This window comes from Cystoisospora suis (assembly GCF_002600585.1).
Source record: "Cystoisospora suis strain Wien I chromosome Unknown contig_1048, whole genome shotgun sequence".
Lineage (NCBI taxonomy): Eukaryota > Apicomplexa > Conoidasida > Eucoccidiorida > Sarcocystidae > Cystoisospora > Cystoisospora suis.
The window spans coordinates 1,089-19,370 of record NW_027153849.1 but is presented as its reverse complement, the minus strand read 5'-3'; the positions used below and the strand labels follow the sequence as shown (position 1 = coordinate 19,370).

At 51.6% G+C, this 18,282-nt stretch overlaps 2 protein-coding genes across 2 annotated transcripts in view; one reads left to right on the top strand and one right to left on the bottom strand.

The window, feature by feature from the left end:
• The first annotated feature begins 223 nt into the window (after positions 1–223).
• On the top strand, positions 224–4,614 carry CSUI_002504 (uncharacterized protein). Its single transcript, XM_068062704.1, has 2 exons — positions 224–1,576; positions 1,825–4,614. The coding sequence occupies exons 1-2, from the start codon at positions 1,331–1,333 to the stop codon at positions 4,594–4,596; spliced, it is 3,018 nt and encodes a 1,005-aa protein (XP_067925311.1). The 5' UTR covers positions 224–1,330; the 3' UTR covers positions 4,597–4,614.
• CSUI_002503 (uncharacterized protein) overlaps positions 4,466–18,282 on the bottom strand; it is a gene marked incomplete at its 5' end in the record, with an annotated part of 14,868 nt that continues 1,051 nt past the window's right edge. Inside the window, 5 exons of the mRNA XM_068062703.1 lie at positions 4,466–6,411; positions 6,764–6,852; positions 7,069–7,173; positions 8,035–8,429; positions 9,057–17,844. Of these exons, the coding sequence (XP_067925310.1) occupies positions 6,343–6,411; positions 6,764–6,852; positions 7,069–7,173; positions 8,035–8,429; positions 9,057–17,844 (9,446 nt within the window). The remainder of the gene's footprint in view (positions 6,412–6,763; positions 6,853–7,068; positions 7,174–8,034; positions 8,430–9,056; positions 17,845–18,282) is intronic.

Below are 18,282 nucleotides of genomic sequence, written 5' to 3'. Positions count from 1 at the left end.
CCTCGTAGCTGTGAAACCGGCCCGCGCCTGGCTCCTGCCTGCGCGGGATGCCGGCCCGCTTGTAGCCGGACCGGTGCAGCAAGACTGCACGCCATCTCACCGAGTAACGCTCCATTCGTGTGTCGGCAGTGGCAGGACCACTGCTGTTGCTGAATGCGGCTCAAGTCGGGTCGGGTTCCATAAGGACTGGCTCCCCGCGTGGGTCGGCACAAGCGTGGCGGTTCTCCGCCATACTTGGTCGACATTCGCGCTTTCTCTTTTGTCTATCTTTTCGTCGTGAGCGGCAGCTGCCGCTCTAAGCAAGACTCTACGGGCATTCGGACTGCGGTGACCCCAATGCAAAAACTCTGCTGGACGGGTCCTTCCATCAGGGGAACCTCGGCGGCACGAGTGCCTGCCTTTGATGTCAGCTCTCTCGGCTACTCTCGTGGTAGTCCTACCGTGGTGTTAGCGAAAAGTGTTTTCTTTTGTGGACCCTTACGAGATTCCTACACTTGCTACGTTTGGTTATCTCTGCGCTGCGGGTACCTGTCATTGTACCCCTCGGGGTCAACAACGCTTGGTGATCCTAAGGAGACCTGTGGTCCCCGAGGCGTACTAAGGGTCGAGACCGTTGACAGTCGCTGAGGAAAGTCGTGTTGAGGAGTACTCTGGGAGTCTCTGCAATCTTCAGTTCTCTGTGTGTGCCGGCTTTGAGCTGCGGCTTCTCTGTGGAAGGCTGGAGTGAGCAGCAGTTTGATACAGGACGCTGTACTCCAGAGCTCTTATTCTATCGGTTTTCGTGTCAAAGCTTACCCGGTGTGTTAGAGGCCCAGATGGACCTCCCATTCGAGAAGGGGCCGCCGCAGGCAGGCAGCAAGGACGTGTCCGTGGCAGTAAACAGCGTTTTTTGGCTCACAGCGTACGCCAGGAACAACAACCCTTTCTGCCCAGAACGTTTCATCTGTACAGGAGAGGACAGATATTTCTGGCCAGGAAGGGGAGTGCCTTGCAGACAGCAGAGTGAAAAATGGACAGTAGCGAAAGGACGGCAGCCGAAAGAAGGACACTAGCTCTCCAGCAGACCTCTTCCGTATTGCGCCTTTTTCTGGTCCCGGGAATGTGGCGTGCTTGAATTTGGGATAGTGCTTTAACTGTCGACGTTTTCTACGCTCCCAACCTGTCTCAGCTCGGGGTCAGGAAACGCCGCCTACCCAGACTCCAATTCGTTTGTACGGCGCAAAGTCGTGCACCGCGTGACCAAACGGTACATAGACAGGCACATCGACTCCTGAGCAGATTAGCGCCAACGATCTAGGTTCTCCACGTGCCTCGGTTGCCTAGGCGAGGTATGCCGAGATTATCGACAAGAAAGCACATAGTACAAGGCGACATCTTGAACATGACGTCTCTGGCTACATCGGGCTCCCCTCGGAACCCGCAGGATTTATTAGAGGGGACAGCAAGCAGAGGCAACGAAGACGGCGAGTGGCTCCTGGAGTGGTTTCCAGGTTTTGATATCCCGATCGGTCTGGAGGGCCGGGCTTACCTTCGCCGCCTTTTAAACCATCGACGAGCAGAGGACCCCGCCGCTTGTGTGAGCGTTGTCTGTTGCAGCAGGACCTGATCTGATATCTCGTTACGCCTTGAAACTCTGATCACCGTTTCCACACGCAGTAAGAGCAGAAAGGATGCCCCTGAGACATTCAGCTCGTCAGGTCGCATACAGCGTGACGAGATGGTACAACACTACGAAATGAGGCGTACTGACTTAGCTCTGTGCTTGGATGTCCCCTGAAAACTTTGCATTAGCGTCTTGTCGCATCTGGTTCCGTGTGTCTGCAGGAAGCGCTCCTTTCCGCTCATGGCATCAAACTGGGACGAGGTGTGCCCGGGCACACGAGCAACTGGGGTAGCATGAAAGTGAAGGAGCTGTTGCACGCTGCATATCTCCTAGGCTGCTGGTCTGCGGTGGAGCGTCTCTGCATAAACTTCTGTCAGGCGAACGGCTTGAAGACAGAATGGATTAGAGAGCTCAAGGCCAAGGGAGGCAGACAGAGCGTTACGTTAGCTAATCTGCAGAACTACCGCAAGAGGTTCAGAGACAGCGAAAAGAGGAAGACTCAGGTGTCATCGGAGAGCGGCTGCACAATCACTGCCCAGAACGAAGAGGATGTCGGCTCCGTTAGAGGGTCAACCGTGTCTCACTCCCTGCCCGAGGAGATGCAACAACCTTCACTCGCTCACGGCCAGGGAGCAGAAGGTCTCTCGGGTCCCGCTGGTTCTCTTCCGGCCCCTTATACAATGACGCCGCGCTTTGCAGGTGTCGCGGCGGTCGGAGGCGCCGCAGAAGCTGACAGACCGGAACACTTCAACTGTACGGAACCAACTAGTTTCCAGAAAACTCCTCCCGGTTCCGCGTCACCAGCGCCGTCCACTTTTCGGATGCCTGAGTATGAGAGCCTTGCAGGACGCAGGAGACCTAAAAAACGTGGCAGTCGTGCCAAAACAGGTCCGGCAGCTCGTAGACGGAAGACAACCCAGCCTGCCGCTCCCCCAGAGATGGCAGTCGCCTCTCTTCCAGAGGAGCAACCGAGCATCAAAGCAGAGGAGGTGGTGCAGCCACTGTACTTGCCTGTCTCCGCTGATGTGCCGATCTGCACGAATGAAAGCCAAGTATCCCATATTATTAGTGCGCCACCGCCAGCCGACGAGGTATTCCTTCAGTGGCAGCAAATCCCTATTCCGCCGCCTGTCTTGCCGGCCCCGCCACGTGTGACAGCCGCGAATCCCCTGCCATATCCAGGTCCGGCTCCCAAGGTGGGGCCTCTGACGCTCTCCATCCCCACTTCGGAGGAGCCCCCGATGACGGCCTCCCCTGACACCCCCTCTGGTAGCCGCCCAGCGAGCGAAAGCAGCGATCCGTGGCGATCAAGCGACAGCAGTCGGAGTGAGTCGCTCAGCCAGGGATCGTACACAAGCAGCACCACAAGGACAACAAGCACGAGCTCGGAGGAAGACACCTCGCCTTGTTCGGTCGAGCGGCCCATACTGCGCAGCAGCAGAAGGCTGGCCCGCATCGTTAACTTTGCCGGGAAAAAGCCTCGTTTCTGTCAGGTTGACAGATGCGCTCCTGACGTCTTTGCGGGGCCGGGTTTGAATGTGGCGGGCCTTCACCAGGCACCGCCTACCGCTCATTCGCCTATGGAGACTTCACATCCGTGGGTGAGCCCCGAAATCAAGCTAAGCAACGCATACCCGGGTACTCCTCGCGCTGCTGGGGGCGGCCCTATTAACTCGCACGAGAGTAGCACGGGCGCTGTCTTCGCTTCTTCGTTAGCGCAGACATGGGCTGTCAACAGCTACGGTCCTTCATGCACGCCGGGATGGTCCCAAGGCCAGCAAGTTTCTCAGCCTCCCCTGATGCAGCGATCTCTGCCGCCCCCACTTACGCTCGCCTTCAACGGGACTCCGGTGGACACGTACCAGCAGACCAGCCTGCCTCCCATCCAGCCCTGGTCAGGAGACAATGCTCTTTACCAGGATCCGTACGGACCACCTGAGGCGATGATTGCTCCCGGGCCGAAATGTTCCTCGCGTGTTCAGACCGGGCCGGGCTCGTCGCCGGCCCAGTTTCCTTCTTGTGAACACACGTTTGCGGATATCTGTCCGTTGCCACTTGGAGAGAAGATTGCCGGACCTAGTACGCTCGGTATCTGGGCTACGCCGAATCCATTTTCAGGAGAATTTACTAGCTTATCCTACACTGAGGGGGCCGTGGGCCGCGCCAGTGAGTTCGCGACCCAGGCTGGTTCTTCGTCTTCACCAGGTCAGGGTAAGAATGCAGGCTCTTCAGTCTTTTCAGCAGACGTTCAAGGGTCGTGGGACGACTCGGTTCTAAGCCTGAATAAGGCCCCAGAGTGTCCGGGACACCCGGCTTTCCTGCCCGCTACTGCATCGGACCAGGCATTAATCAGCTCAGGCACCTGCCACGTTAGTGGCCGGCTAGGTACATCAGGAGCAGTGCACCTGGGAAATCTAGGTATAGAGAAAAGTTGGATCGGACAAGCCCCCATGGCTGGAGCGTCACAGTTCAGTTCTGTCACTTGCACCCCCAAGCAAGATGGGCCTCTAGTGCTCCAGTCAGTGTCCGCAGCGCAGCTAGCACCGGGGGTAACGGCGACAGTTTCGCATATGGAGGGACACTCAGCTACGGGTGAACTTCCCTCGGCCGATTCGGTTCCACCTCCGTCTCTCTTAACAGAAGTGTCAAATGAACAGAGAAATAACTTCTCGACCGCGCAGCTAGCAAATAGTTCACCGTCCCGGCCCGCTGCCACGCTTGCCGACGGCTCCGAAGCTATCCCTGTGTGTCCGTCCGTACAATACGCGACACCCAAACAAAATATGGCACCCGTGTCTCTTCCTTGTTCTGGCTCTGGACCTTTAGCCGAGCTCCCGAAGTTTTCGCAGAAAGACACACTGGTACCAGCAACTGTGGACTCACTCGCGTCGTCCGCTGAAGGACGACACGAAGAACCAGCGTATCAGTCCGACTTGGGGTACCGTGAGAAACCCACGAGCTTGCCTTTGACGGTGGCAAGCCCCCTCTCTTGAAACTTTTTCTGTCCTGCATACGATGAGCGGGTCGGTAGCACCCTTGTTCGTCCGGCGGAAAATTCAGAAATGTGGACGGGCGCTGCAGCCGAAGCGTCCACTGGGCAGAACTTTCTAGGACAGTGCTACTTCGAAGCGGGCTTTGTCGACACGAATACTCCGTTCCGTTCCAGGCTGTGCCTGATGTACTGCTTCGGAACGAGCGGCGTGCCCTCTACACACAGTGGCAAGCTTGTTGAGCTCGAACCTCCTCGGCTTCCTGGGCTGGAGTACAGGGCGTGACAACATTTGACGAAGCACTACACCTCACTAGCGACGTCCACGACTCAGTGACAGGGAGACACCAATGCAACTTCGTTGAGTGTTACCACAGCAGGACACGCCGTCGGGTTGTGCAGCGTACGCCCCTGGTGACGAAGGCCGCTACGCTTCCGGACGTGGGATGCATACGCCTGTTTGCCTTGAAGAGGCTAGCATGCAATACGTCACTTCCCGCACTCGCATGCTCCCAGTAGCAATCCTTGTGTGGCAGACTGTCAACTCCTATTCCCGGATACGCGCGCAATACGATGCCCGATGGAGCTCGCTCTTGCATCGACAGTGTATCGATTGCACACCACGCGCCCCCGGAAGCAAGTCCTTCAAGGGACGAGCTCACATGCCACGGCTAGAAGAGCTGAGCAGGTGCAGCGGAGTCGGGTTCGACAACGAGCGTCTCAGCGGTGTGCCTCGGAACTACCTGGCGGGCCTTCTTGCATTGTGGCACTCTGGGATGAAGATAGGCCAGGAGGCTCTCCAGGCCGACTTGGGCAGTGTATTTCTGCTGCGCCTGTCTTAGCTGCGTGCCGCGGGCAACAATTCGCGCATCCTCAAGTTTCTGGCACGAACAAGCGCGTTGCGCTATCGTGACCCTTCCTCGATACTGGACCTGCCGCGCACTTAAAGGACACGCCGCGCAGAACACGAGGCGGAGAATATTCGCTTGTCTCAGGATAAGCCTGGATCCACCCCGGCCTCGGGTACACCGCGGCGATGGAAGCCAGACAAGCGGTGCTGCTCTGAAGACGGGAAGCCCCTGTGTACTAGAGCAGTGGGCAGTGCGCTCGGACAACTACATTTGCTATAGCGGTGAGACACTTGCCGGCCCGAGAACCTGCGGCACTACAGAAGTATGTAAAGATGCAGGGTGCCTGAAGCGGGGAAATTTCTTCTTCGGCGTCTCCGGTGTTCGAAACAGACGCCAGTAGAAACTCCCCGTGCAGCCGTATGAAAACAAACCCTATCATAGTACAGCAAGTAGCTGAGCCTGGCTTTAGGGCTTCACTCTCAGTACATAGCTGGGCGTAGCCCCAGGGTTTGATGCTCAGTAATGCACCGTTGACCAGCTATCAGCACGAAGAACAGTGTCGCGAATGTCGCATCTACCTGGCACCTGAAAGTATGCGACTAAGCACCTGTACTCATAGTCAAACTCTGGATTGGTATCCCACTACGACCAACCTTGGAACACCGCGTACTACAACCTGAGGACCTTTTCTCACAGGCCATGTGGAGTTTCTGCCGGGTCAGCGAGTGGATCTTTGCTAAGAAAAGGGAGATGTGTCCTTTCAGGTGAGTGAGGCCCGAAAGGTGCGTGACTTCATTCTCTGGCAAGTGCAGATGCAGCACATTACGATCTATTCTTCGGTTGCTTTTACATGCCCTCGGCCTGCTTGCTCCCCGCCACAGCGAAGCGGGCGGCTTCTCTTATAACAAGCGCTCTTCTCTTAGACGCGGTCTCGCACAGACACAGAAACGGCTCGTTTCTTCGACCTCCTGAATGTATACACGAGCATAGACAATCCCGCAACGCACGCCTGACCTTCCTGCACCTTGCGGCCCCTGGGCTACGAAAACACAAAAAAGCTAGCGTTACTTGGCACCGTTCGATCGTGTCGTTGGCACCAGTTGAAATCTACGGGTCATATTGCGCTCTCGGCGTTGCCTTTCGAATCAAGGACCTCTCCGTTTATGTAACAATTTTGGCTCGCTACGTGTTCGCTTTACCATGCACCGAGGGAAGAAAACCACGGCAGACTCACCGTCGATCTCCAGTGTACAATCCGCACTCGCACTTCCCCCAACACTCTTCATCGTTTTGCCAGCGTTGACGACCAGAATAACTCACCTCGACAAACGGATCGACATCATCCGACCCCGCAGTGCGATTCCTCCCTGATCTTCGTCCTTTCTCAGTGTAGCCCAGGTAGACGTTGGCTGCACCAGGAGCAGAAACATGTTAGACGAGTCGCGCCGCACACACATGAAAATACGCAATCTTCTTTCGTGCGTCTGGTCATTCCCGAGTGGCCTTTTCCATACCCTACCGCTTCAGAACTCCAATGTCTGCTGAGAAGCGCGGCACCACTCCGATTGTGTGTGAATTGGAGCGTCCCTGGTGAAGACTTCGTTTTCAGCTGTGCAACTACTTACCGGCGCTGGCAAGAAATACCTTCAGGATCACGAACGCGATGCATTCAAAGACGCTCCAAGCGACGAGAGGGAATTGGGGTTGTTCCCATAGGCGGAGTCCGAGTCCTGGAGGAGAATCAACATCTAAAATGCGCCGCCCGATGGATACAGACGGACGAATTCGCAGGGGACTATCATGAAAGCAAATCCACGTGGAACTGAAGGTGGCGTTCGGGTCGCAGCCAGTCACTGCGGACATTCTGTAGCTAAGGCGGTGTGCAGCTACAGAGCGTTTTGCCCACCCCTACCATCACACCTACACGGGGACCACCAGGATGACGCACATGCCGACCCGGCTAGCCCTCGGCTGAACCCAGTTGAGACGACACTCCAATGCATACAAGGCAGGCAGTGAACGTGCAACGAGATGTGAAAGGTAATGAGCGCATCCGGAGGCCGGCCGCGTTACTTTGCAACAGGAGGTTGTTACGCGAGGCTGTCAAACCGAGCCTCTATCGTGTTTGGAGTCTTGTCCAGTTCTATAGCCAGATCTCTATCACGGAAAACTCAACTGGAGTTGCGGCATCTCTCTCACAGTCCTCACAGAGCGGAATCACAAAGCGTTTTCTGCGAAATCCCACCTGCTGCAGCCCAGGGAAACTCGTCTGGTAGGAAACAGGGACAAGGTGAACATGCTCCAAGGCTCAACAAGATACCACTCGTTCGCATCAGTACAGCAGCCATGGTGAACCTCCGGAGTCGCACTATCAGCCCGGTCGCTTATTACTGGAATGCAGGAAAACACCTGGGTATACCCCGCCCCCAGACACTATAACGCTCTCTCATACTAGTCCTGGGTCTTCTGAGGTGACATTTCTCACCTCACGAAGTAGAATACAATCACCTCATGCATTCACAGCCTGCACCGCATCGCATGAGAAAGTCTCAGCTCACTATCAGACTGCATGCAGCGAAATCTACACTTACCGACGACATGCCGAGGCAACGATGCTGGGATGGACATGACGAAGAGCTTGCCTTTATCAGGGTCAGCAGAAATGAGAAAAATCAATCCCGTAACCAACGTGAACAAGTCTGCTAGTGGAGGGCACAACAGGGCCATGTAGAGGTGTAACGACACGGGGAACGCTAATGTATCCGCTGTTGATCGAAGCGGAAACTGCAGTGGAGCATCTAGCGGGGCAGGAAAAACTATAGGAACAGAGGAACCTAACAACGGCGGTAATCTTGGATTTCTCGGAGGAAAAGGCATCTCGCTCACGGAAGGAGCCGCTGCATAGTACATGATGAAGTATTGAACCGAGACGCACAAGGTATGTAGAAGAAAGACAGCTAGTGCGATCCCGAATGCCATAGATCCCCTGCATACAACATACATGGAAAATATGGTCTTCAGTCTCTCCAAGTTTCCGAGAAGAAGACGTCAGGCAGAAAAAAGCATGCCAGTCATATCATTCGCAGGTACGGATACGCACTTTGCATGATGGCTGTTCTGGGGCCCTGCTTTCATCGCCGTCCAGAGACGTTTACTAGTACAGCAGAGAACAACGAGTAGACTCACTCGTCGCGATAAGCAGCAGTAGTAGTAGTAGTCTTCTTCTATCATAAAGGTGAGTCAGTGGGTACCACGCAATACGGCGAATAACACGACGCCCTGGGGATGCAGCCCAGTAGGGGGAAGAGACGTGACTAAATGGCCGGAGGGCTGTGACGGAGACATCGAACACGAGCGTCAGAGGTAGAAGAAAAAGCTCACAGCAAATGGCTAAGGCGAGGTCCACGAGAAGAGACTCAACCTCAGTAGTCACATCTACTGAAGACTGCCAAAGACTTCGTGTTTGTTTCGAACGGACTGACTCATTAAGGTCGTCAGAAACCAGGCGAAATGCAGAATGCCCGTCAGAAAAACTTTGAATGGTCATTTTCCTCCGTACTTGCAACTGCACAGTGGATCCTCCATGAAACAATCTGGACCCTTCTTCTCTTACCACCCATGAGTGCTTGCATGTCGTCTTCTTTTGAGAAAGAAACCTTGAATGCGTTCTGTGAGCCATCTCAGATAGCCGCATAGCCCACCCTTTCCTGATCCATGCCCCGGGAGCGAAGGTGATGCCCATATGAATGCCAAGCTTCCATCAGGAGACTGCTGTTCCTGACTACATCCAAGAGGGTCAATTCCCGGAGCCACTCGCTTCTTTGCAGCTCCTAGAGCTACGCCGAGGTAATCGGCCCACCCACTACTTTCTCCTCGGTGTGCCCCGTATGAGGCTCTGTTATACAGGTCATGTACCCGCCAGAAAGAACCCTGGTACTTTCTATGTCTTTCGAAACCTTGAGATACATGGGAATCTGTCTCCTTTCCTAGAGGTGATGGATTGTCTCTTCCTGCTAGTCCCTGAAGCAATCGTCTACTCAACTCTCCAATCGCCGCTGCGGCTACAGCAGTGCTGCTGCCGGTCCCCACAGTACTTCTTGCTGGGAGTCTCTCATAGGTATGGAATAGCTTTCCCTTAGTCCGATCATGACCGGTTCGACTGGTCTGCGGAGCACATGACGTGTTATGGGAAGTTCTTGAACTGTTGAAGAAGGCAGGGGAACCCATCTTCATCGAGGGCATATCTTGATGAGGTTGTACACCTGCATGGTCACTTGGTATCATCACGCTCTTCCTATCAGGGAGACTGCCCTGGCGAGATTCGAAGCCAGGCGATTCTTCGAAGTCACCTTGACACCGCCCTGAACACTCAGGGTCAGTCGAAAACTCAGGGAAATCAAAAAGCGTGTCTGGTTCATTATCACAGGAAAGAAGTCCACGGGCCTCTCCTATTGAATAAGCAGGAGGTGTCGGGATGTTTACGAACTCATGGTCTGTATCGCCGTGGTGAACTCCTGTCGTTTCTCCGGGCTGTGGAAACGCCGGAGACTGATAGCTGCATGCCCTTCTGCAACTAAGGAGATGAAGCTTGTTCCTTTCCGGTGTTGGCCGCCGTCGTCGCCCCCTTTCTTCAACAAGAAGTGGAGAGGTATCATGTTTCATTGAGATGGAGCTACTTTCTTCACTTCCTAGGCTCACCCCACTGGCTGAGGTTATACTACGCCCGAGGGGGATCATAGATAACCCAGGACTCGGTGATTCATATGCTGACATTTCTTCTTCCCGTGGTCTTTCTCTTGAGACTACCTGACTGTCGAGTCCCGCTTCTTCATTCGTTGTCGCGAGAAGTTCATGACGTGTAGCGTGTTCATTTTCGTCTGGCTTAAGTCTATTGAGAATACTTTCATTAGACCCCGTAGGACTGATTTCTCTCACTTGACTGTTCCACGGCTCCCCTGCCTCAGCCATTCTTTCACTCGTAGGCGACTTGTTGGTGCTGCTGCTGCTGTTATAGTTGACCTCCGATCCTAGAGAAGGCTTAGGACTTAGGAGAGGAGGGCGGCTAGATACGACCGGGGGATGATTCCCGCTGGAACTTCGTTGAATTGACGGAGATACATAGGGTGTGGCTTGGAAGTTCACGGGATGTAGTCGACGTGGATCAAGAGGAGAAGTTAGCGCATTCCCCGACAACGGAGCACATAGAGTAGGAAGCCTCACAACATGGTTAGATTCTCCTTCCCCTCTGCATGAGAAATCGTCCTCTACCTCATCAACACTGGGCTCATATCCATAAGGAGATAAACCCTCGGAAAGCGATTCTGTCACAACAAGTGCAAGTGTATATTGCCGGAGATGTCTGACCTTGAGTTCACCTCCTTGCTGTCCATTCCCACTAGAAGTCTTCAGTGACTTCACATCTTTCGCTAGACAGACAAAACCAGATGGCTTAACAGGATCACACGATGGGTGGAGAATGTGATTCGCTCGAAAGGCAACTTCAACATGCCCGTATGCTGTAGGGTGTACAGATGACGATGAACCAAGTGATGGCGGCCCACCAAACACATGAGGATCTCCTAGGAGGCCTTCACTAGATGCTAGTCCACCCCTTACATCCCCCGCAAGCAATAAGGAAGGCCCGGCAAGATGTCGAAGCGAAGAATCTGCTTGAGGGTTCTCCCCTCTTGAAACCCATTGAGAAGCTGAAGAAGTGACCAAAGGAGCACGTGTAGAAACTCCGACACCGTTGTTCGATGGGACGAAGGCAGCGCCATCGATCTGTTTGAGGTGGTGAGAAGTCCTGGATAAGATATCAAGATTCCTCTTGAGAGTTGCTTTCTCCTTCGAAGTTGTAAGAAGAATAGACTGGACTTTTTGACTAGGAGAAGAAAACGGCGCATTTAATTTCCTGGAAGAAAATGAAAAGATTTCCATAAGGCGTCTAGACAGCCCCGATGACGTCGATGCTGACCGAGGTTCCTTAGGACTCGATGGCCCGTAAGATTCTGAAGATGAAGCTCCACTAGAGAAAAGATTAGATGAAGGAGGGGTCACAAGCCGCGGAAAACTGAAGAGAGCACCTGGCGATCCTTCTTGCGTTATCATAACAGGTGATTCAGAGCTATCTCCGTCTCTTCCGAATGTATCTGACAATGGATCTGTGGCAAAGGCTGAGTAGTTCCTTTCATCGCCCCTACTAAGGCCTAGGTGAGAAGAGAGTGAATGCAATGTGGAAGACTCCTCCTTGAAGCTCACCACATGGCTTTTCTTCTCTACATCCTCACACCTCATCGCCCTCATCAGAGAAGAAGCATTAGGGGGGAGAGAGCTTGACGTCTGGAGATCTCTTAAGGAGAATGTCGACGGAGTCTTACGGCGAGACGACGAAGTCGAAAACTCTCTTCCCATCGTCTTGTCCCTCATGATATCTTTTTCTAATACAGAGTGACAAATATCTCCTTTACGATGTGATGATCTTCTCGCCCATTCACCCAGACCTATGTTGTCTTTCCATGCTCCTTCGCCTTGTACAACAAGGCGTCGATCTCTGAAAGCTTCAAGACGACTATCGGAGATCCATCGACGAGATAAGGATGGAACACCAAGTCGAGCACTCCCCGGTGATAATGAGGATGAAACATAAGCTCGCTGAGCTAGGGATTCGTCACGTCGATAAGCTTCTCCTCTTCCCCCCTTTGAGTAGATACTTGGATCGACTGGAGAAGAAGTCGAAGAAGGACCTTGTCTCGTTAAGATGCCTAGACGCTGTATGGATTCACCAGATTCATTTATGAAGCCATCTATAGGAAAGATGCACACATGGGCTCTTAAGCCATGTGGAAGCAGAAGTTCATTGCTAAGTCGGCGGACACCTTCGCATAACCCAAAGACATCAGCAGCTCCTTGAGAAGGTCGCCAGCATAAAGTAGAGAAATCCTCTCCATCGTTTGTATCGTACATTCCCCATCTATTATGAGAAGAGGTAGGGTCGTGTTGGACAATCGACGTATGTCGATTCAGGGAGTTCGCGCGTGCCCCGCGAAGCAGGGCATTCCCCCGTTGAGGAGGAAGACGAGATCTACGAAAGAGACAAGGGGATTTAATAGAAGATGAAAAACTCGATAAGGACGCCCTCACCCAGTTCCACAATGGTAAATGTTCCTGTCTGTGAGCTAAAGGCGAGACGAGTAATAGACCTCCGCAGCATGCACAGATACCACGTCGCTTCAGGTGTGATGACTCCTCTGTATTCTTGAAGTAGGCAAGATTCTTTTCGATCATTGAAAGAGAACCATCATTATGACAGGCTGATGCACTCGGATGCAGACGATACGAAGAAGAAGAATAACGAGAAGAAGACGTCTTTAGTTGTTCTTCTTCTTCCTCTTCTTCAACACTTCTTCTTCCTCTTTGCTCTCCTCTACGGTGACGACTACTGGGGGTAAAGAGAGCCATAGCTTGATCTATATGTATCGCTTCAAGTAAATCAGGCTGATGGATGACCGAGGCTTTCCGCTTAAAGAACTCGAAGAGAACACGTGCTTCACGAGTTCCTATCACCTGTTCTAAGACACCTGTAAAAGGACTCCTCCCACCTCTTGCGTTGTTCTCTTCGATTTCTCCGACGGATCTCCAATACCGTCTTTCTTCTTCTTTCTGTTGCTGAGTTGAAGGAGAGAGGTGACGAAGATCATAAGGACTTTGAGTTTCTTGAGATCTCCCATGAAAGAACCCGTATGTCTCTTCAAAGTCAGGAGATGAAACACGAAGCCTAGACAGCCCTCGTGAAGAGATCCCTGCGGAAACGGCCTCGTTGCCTTCTTGGACCGCCGTCGATCGATTGAAAGAATCGAGTGAGGAAGAAGTCTCTCCATGCCCTCCTAGCCTCGGAGATGAGAAAGATCGACAAGCTAAGGAAGATGGTTCTGATAGACATGCAGCACTTGGATAGGGATAGTAAGAAAAGGTAGTTGTCGGAGGTGAAGTTGTAAGAGGATAGAGAGACGACGGATGACGTTTATCTATGTGAGATGTATATGAAGGCGAAGAGTCTGTATCTGAAGGAAGTATGATCATAGGGACATGAGGATAGACATGATAATCGAGAGGATTTCGATCAAAGTCAAGTATATCAAGATAACATGTATCTAATGAAGCGCTGATCGTTAGCTTGATCCCGAAGGAAAGTTCACGCGCTCGTATCGATCTCCAAAAGACAAGAGAAGAAGATGAAGAACTTGAAGATTCCCCTGGATCTCGGCGAGTATCAAGAGACAACACAAAGGACAGGAGAGCTTCAGCTCGGCGTCTCTGAGCTATACGAAGAACAATCTCCGCTAATGGCAGATAAGTGAACTTGAGAAGATCATAAAGACATGCAAACCAACGGGGATAGGAACAGATGGAGTTCACCTGAGATGCAAAGGCTGCATAACGACTAGGTATAATTAAAGGAAGAAGAAAAGACGATGGCGAAGCATCTAAGCCCCATGGATCTGTTGGTCGATTCGATCCAAATAAAGCGACCCTTTGTACGTGATAAGGTAAATCCTCCATCGTTAAAGACGTCCTCGACATACGTACACTTCGTCTCTCTTGCACAGCACGACTACGTCTATAATTTCCTCCCCCCCCTGGTCCTGCTCCCGCTCCGCTAGATACTAAGCTACTCCCACTAAGAGGAAAAGAGGAATCAAAGTCGTTCCCGCTGGCATGGGGTGCTTTTCTTCCTATGGTTTGAGAATGCGGATTCGAGAGTTTTCTCCCTCGCTTCATCTCATCTCTATCTGAATGCAGATGATAAGAAGAACTTCCTTCAGAAGGAGAGATCACACGACCCGCTCTTCTTCCTCGGCCTCCTCCAAGTCCCTTTGAAGGGTCACTCGGCAGCACCGACGATGAACTTGGAAAAGCCTCCCCTCCTAGGTGTCTGTTCGGCTCTTGAGGAGATGTATCGAGGTCAGACATAGGGGAGGTATGTGTAGGCGTTGAAGTGCATATGAAGGCAGTTGTAGCAGTAGGAGTAGATGAGGGACGTCCTAGCGTCTTCTGAGCGGACGGGTGAAGAGGTAAAGGAGATGAAGAAGAAGAAAAGAAAGAAGAATTCGAAGAGGTTCTATAAAGGTGAGGTAGATGATTGCCTGTCTTCAGCTTGTTCGTCTGCTGAGGCTGCTGCTGTTGTAGTGAGAGAAGACGAGGTGGAGAACGCATAGGCATATGCAAGCTTGTAGAGGGTCTCTCCCATCTTATACGCTGAGAGAGCTTCGCCAATCCTGTTATAAAGAGACCCATGAGAAGAAGAAGGATAAGAAAGAAGACAAAGCTTTGAGAGAGATAATGAAGAAGAAAAGGAAAGGGAGCTAAACAAAGAGGATTCAGATGTGCATGAGGAAACCCTGTTGTACATTCGTAGGAACATTCTCCATCTGGGGTTTGTGAAGGCGTGTATCTCCAATTCAGAAAGAAAGAAGAAGCGTCATGGTGGATCTTTGATGTCGTCTTCTTCTCAGCTGTATATACAGCTGAAGATCCCATGGGTTTATTCGTACATGGTCGACAGAAAGATTCTCCTGAGAGATTGTAGAAACCGATAGGACAAGGAAGACAGTCCCATCCTGCTAAGCCAGGTGGGCATGAACTTGAAGAAGAAAGAGAAGGTAAAGGAACAACTTGTCCTTGATAGCCCTTCTCACCTAACGGCAATCGAAGCTGTTGACAAACAAGTGACGTATCTGAGCTCCCTCCGCTTACGTCTATCACACCTGTAAAAGATGCCGCAAAACGCACAGGCGAAATGGACTTCCATCGCTCTTTCTCTTCTTCTTCTTCGTCGCTCCCTTCATCTTCTTCGTCTTCTCGACTATAAGGCATTTGAATAGATATAGACGATGTTAGATAAGCAGAAGGAGGATAAGGAGGAGGAGATGAGAAGATTGTCGAAGAAGAAGGAGATGATAGAAAGACTTTCTTTTCGTCTTTCTTGCACTTTGGAGAACCTGAAGGAGGGGTAATGGGAATGTCGGCCTTCTCCTCTTCCTTAACATCTTTGTCTCTTGAAGAAACACCTTGTCGATGTCCAGGGAGATCTTTCATCGAGATCAAACTGTCTTGAGGACGTGGGCGTATAGTTGTCGAAGTCAACCGATCATCTCTCCCCTCTTGGATGCCCTCGTCAGCTTTTCCTTCGGCATAATCTTCTCGAAAACTTCCCTTCGCTTTCGTCTCCTGGCTGGGCTTATCTCCTCTCTCTTTCATTTCTTTATCGTCATTGAGATCATCCTTATGCTCTTCGTCTGCTTCTTCATTTTCGACTCGTTTCTCTGTAGGCAAAATCCCCTGTCTGGACCCTTTTCTTTCTCCTTCAAGTCTCCCTATCCCCCCTGTCTTCTTCTTTCTCTTTCGTTCCTTCTGAGAAGAAAGACCTTTCTCTGCTTCTCTTTTCTCTCCTATCCATAGAAATCCGACAACCCCTCCGCCTCCTCCGCCGCCTGTACATCTACCGCCTTTCCCCCCTCGAGCTGAGAGTCTTCCTCGCCCTTTCAAAGAGAAGGCCCGTAGAACGATCGATCCTCCAGCTCCGCCGCCTTGTCCTGCTTGACTGAGGTCCGCCATAGCTGTTGCTAAGTAAAAAGAGGCTGCGGCACCTGAGCTTCCTTTCTTCTTTCCTTCATACAACTTCTCCTCTTCCTCTTCTCCTTCCTTGTGGCGATGGAGATGTGACGAGAAGAACCACGGGTGTTTCTGTCCTTGCACTTCTTCTTTTTCTCTTCTTTCTTGTTTCAAGAAGAAAGAAAAGACCTCTCTGGCTTTTCTCCTCTCTTTAGCCGTGCTCGTATTCGAGAGAGAAGGGTAGAGAGAAGAGACAGTAGGAGAAGATAGAGGAAAAGAAACAGACGGATGAAAGGAAAAGGACACACGCACTGTATTTTGAGATGGATTGAAGTGAGGGAATTCTTTTTCTCGAGATAAGAGAGGTCCACGGGAAACCTCCCGGCATCCGATATGACATTTTGTATTCTCTTGTAATCCCTCAACTTCTCTTACTGAGAGAACTTCTCCCTCGATCTCCTGATCGTTATTCATCATTGCCTCTGTCTCTCTAGCCATCCTTTCATATCCGTGAAGAATCACCTTCTTCTCACGAAGACCCTCCTCTTCATCCTCTTTTCTCCTCTTTCGCCCTCTCATCTGTATGGAATCTTCACCTTTCTTTGGAAGCTTCTCTTGTTTCTCTATCTCTATCTCTTTCTCCTTCTTCGCTTCTCCTTGATCTTCTTGTTGCGCCTGTAGTTCTTCTTCTTCTTCTTCAAGCAATAAGGCACGACGTATAGAATCTTCTACAGGAACGTCTTCCATGGCCTCTGCATGACCTCCGTTAGCTTCAACTACCCCGTAGATCTCAATCATAAATGCCTCTATCCATATTAGGCCCCCTCCTTGGCCGGCACGTCGACTATAGCCTCCGCCTCCTGATGCGCTCGTTGTAGGGAGATCATAAGATGACTGAAGAGCAACATGATCCCTTCCCAGCTTTTCTCCTTCAGAGTCACGAAAGAATGCAGAAGGCCCTGCAGGAGAATGTGCTGTATCCTCTTGTCTATGCAGGCTGTTGAATGTTCTCTCCGCATCAAGAGAAGGTGTCGTTGTTCTTCTTCTATCTGCTGCAATAGATGGAGTCGTCTGCTCGTCATGTTTCTCTTCCGAGTCTTCCTCACTCGGGAGGAGCAGGGGGTTAGAAGATGAGTCAGGAAGGCCCCTCTTATCCATCCTATGTGGATTGTTGCGTTTCATCTCATGGAAGAGAGAGCCCGTCGTGTTCTGTCTTCGGAACCCTCCTCTAGATGTGTCGGAAGAGAGAGCGTGAGTTGGCTCGCCCTCTAAAGCCTGTCTTTGGAGATCCGTTCTTATAGGAAAGGCATTCAAAGTTAGATCATAACTTCTTCCCCCTGTTCCTTTACACCTTAGGCCTGTAGCTGCGTCCACTCCATCCCCTCCACGACCGACGTGTCCTCCACCCCCAGCTCCACAGAAGGTCATCATCTGAGGAAAAGATGAAGAAGAGAAAGAAGCTGAAGATGAAGAAGAATGGCTGGCGTTCTCCGTTGGACACGAAGAAGGAGCAGAACAGGCCGACGAAGAAGGCGTTTTTAGCGAAGAAGAAAGATTTCTGTCAGATGAGATAGCGTTACGACTTTCCTTTTGGAATGTCCCCCCCTGAGGAGAGCCTTGCTCACATGCTTTCTCTTCTCTCTGTGCTATCTCCGAGGTGGTATCTTGGTCAGGAGAGGGCGTAGAGGGAGAAGAAGCAAGAGGAAGATCGTCGCCATGTTGAGAGGCTGGGGGGAGATGGGGCTTGTGATCTTCATCGACAGAGAGATTTTGAAGTCCTCGACCTAGACCTGAAAGAAGAAGAACAGAGACCGAGACGAGGTCAGCACAAAAGACAGAAAGGAATGAAAGAGTAGGAAACATCCTCCTTCACCTCGTAGCAACAACTCATACAGTTGCAAAGTCCTTCTAGCGATCGAGACAGAGACACATCTCATCAGTTCTCTTTATAAGACCAACTCTTTCCTGCACAGCGCAAGTCAAGCCTTCAGTCGAGTAGGCGAAGAAAGAAAAGCATCAGGAGGCATCCTCGGGGTGAAAGCCTTATTAGGACTGCTGTCTTCTTGTTGTCTTGTTGACTATATGAACTATGCAATAATGGGGCCTAACTCAGATCTACACCAAACATAGAGAGACACAATGAATCTACTCATACCGACAGATCTATCTATCTATCTATCTATCGATCTATCTATCTATCTATCTATCGATCTATCTATCTATCGATC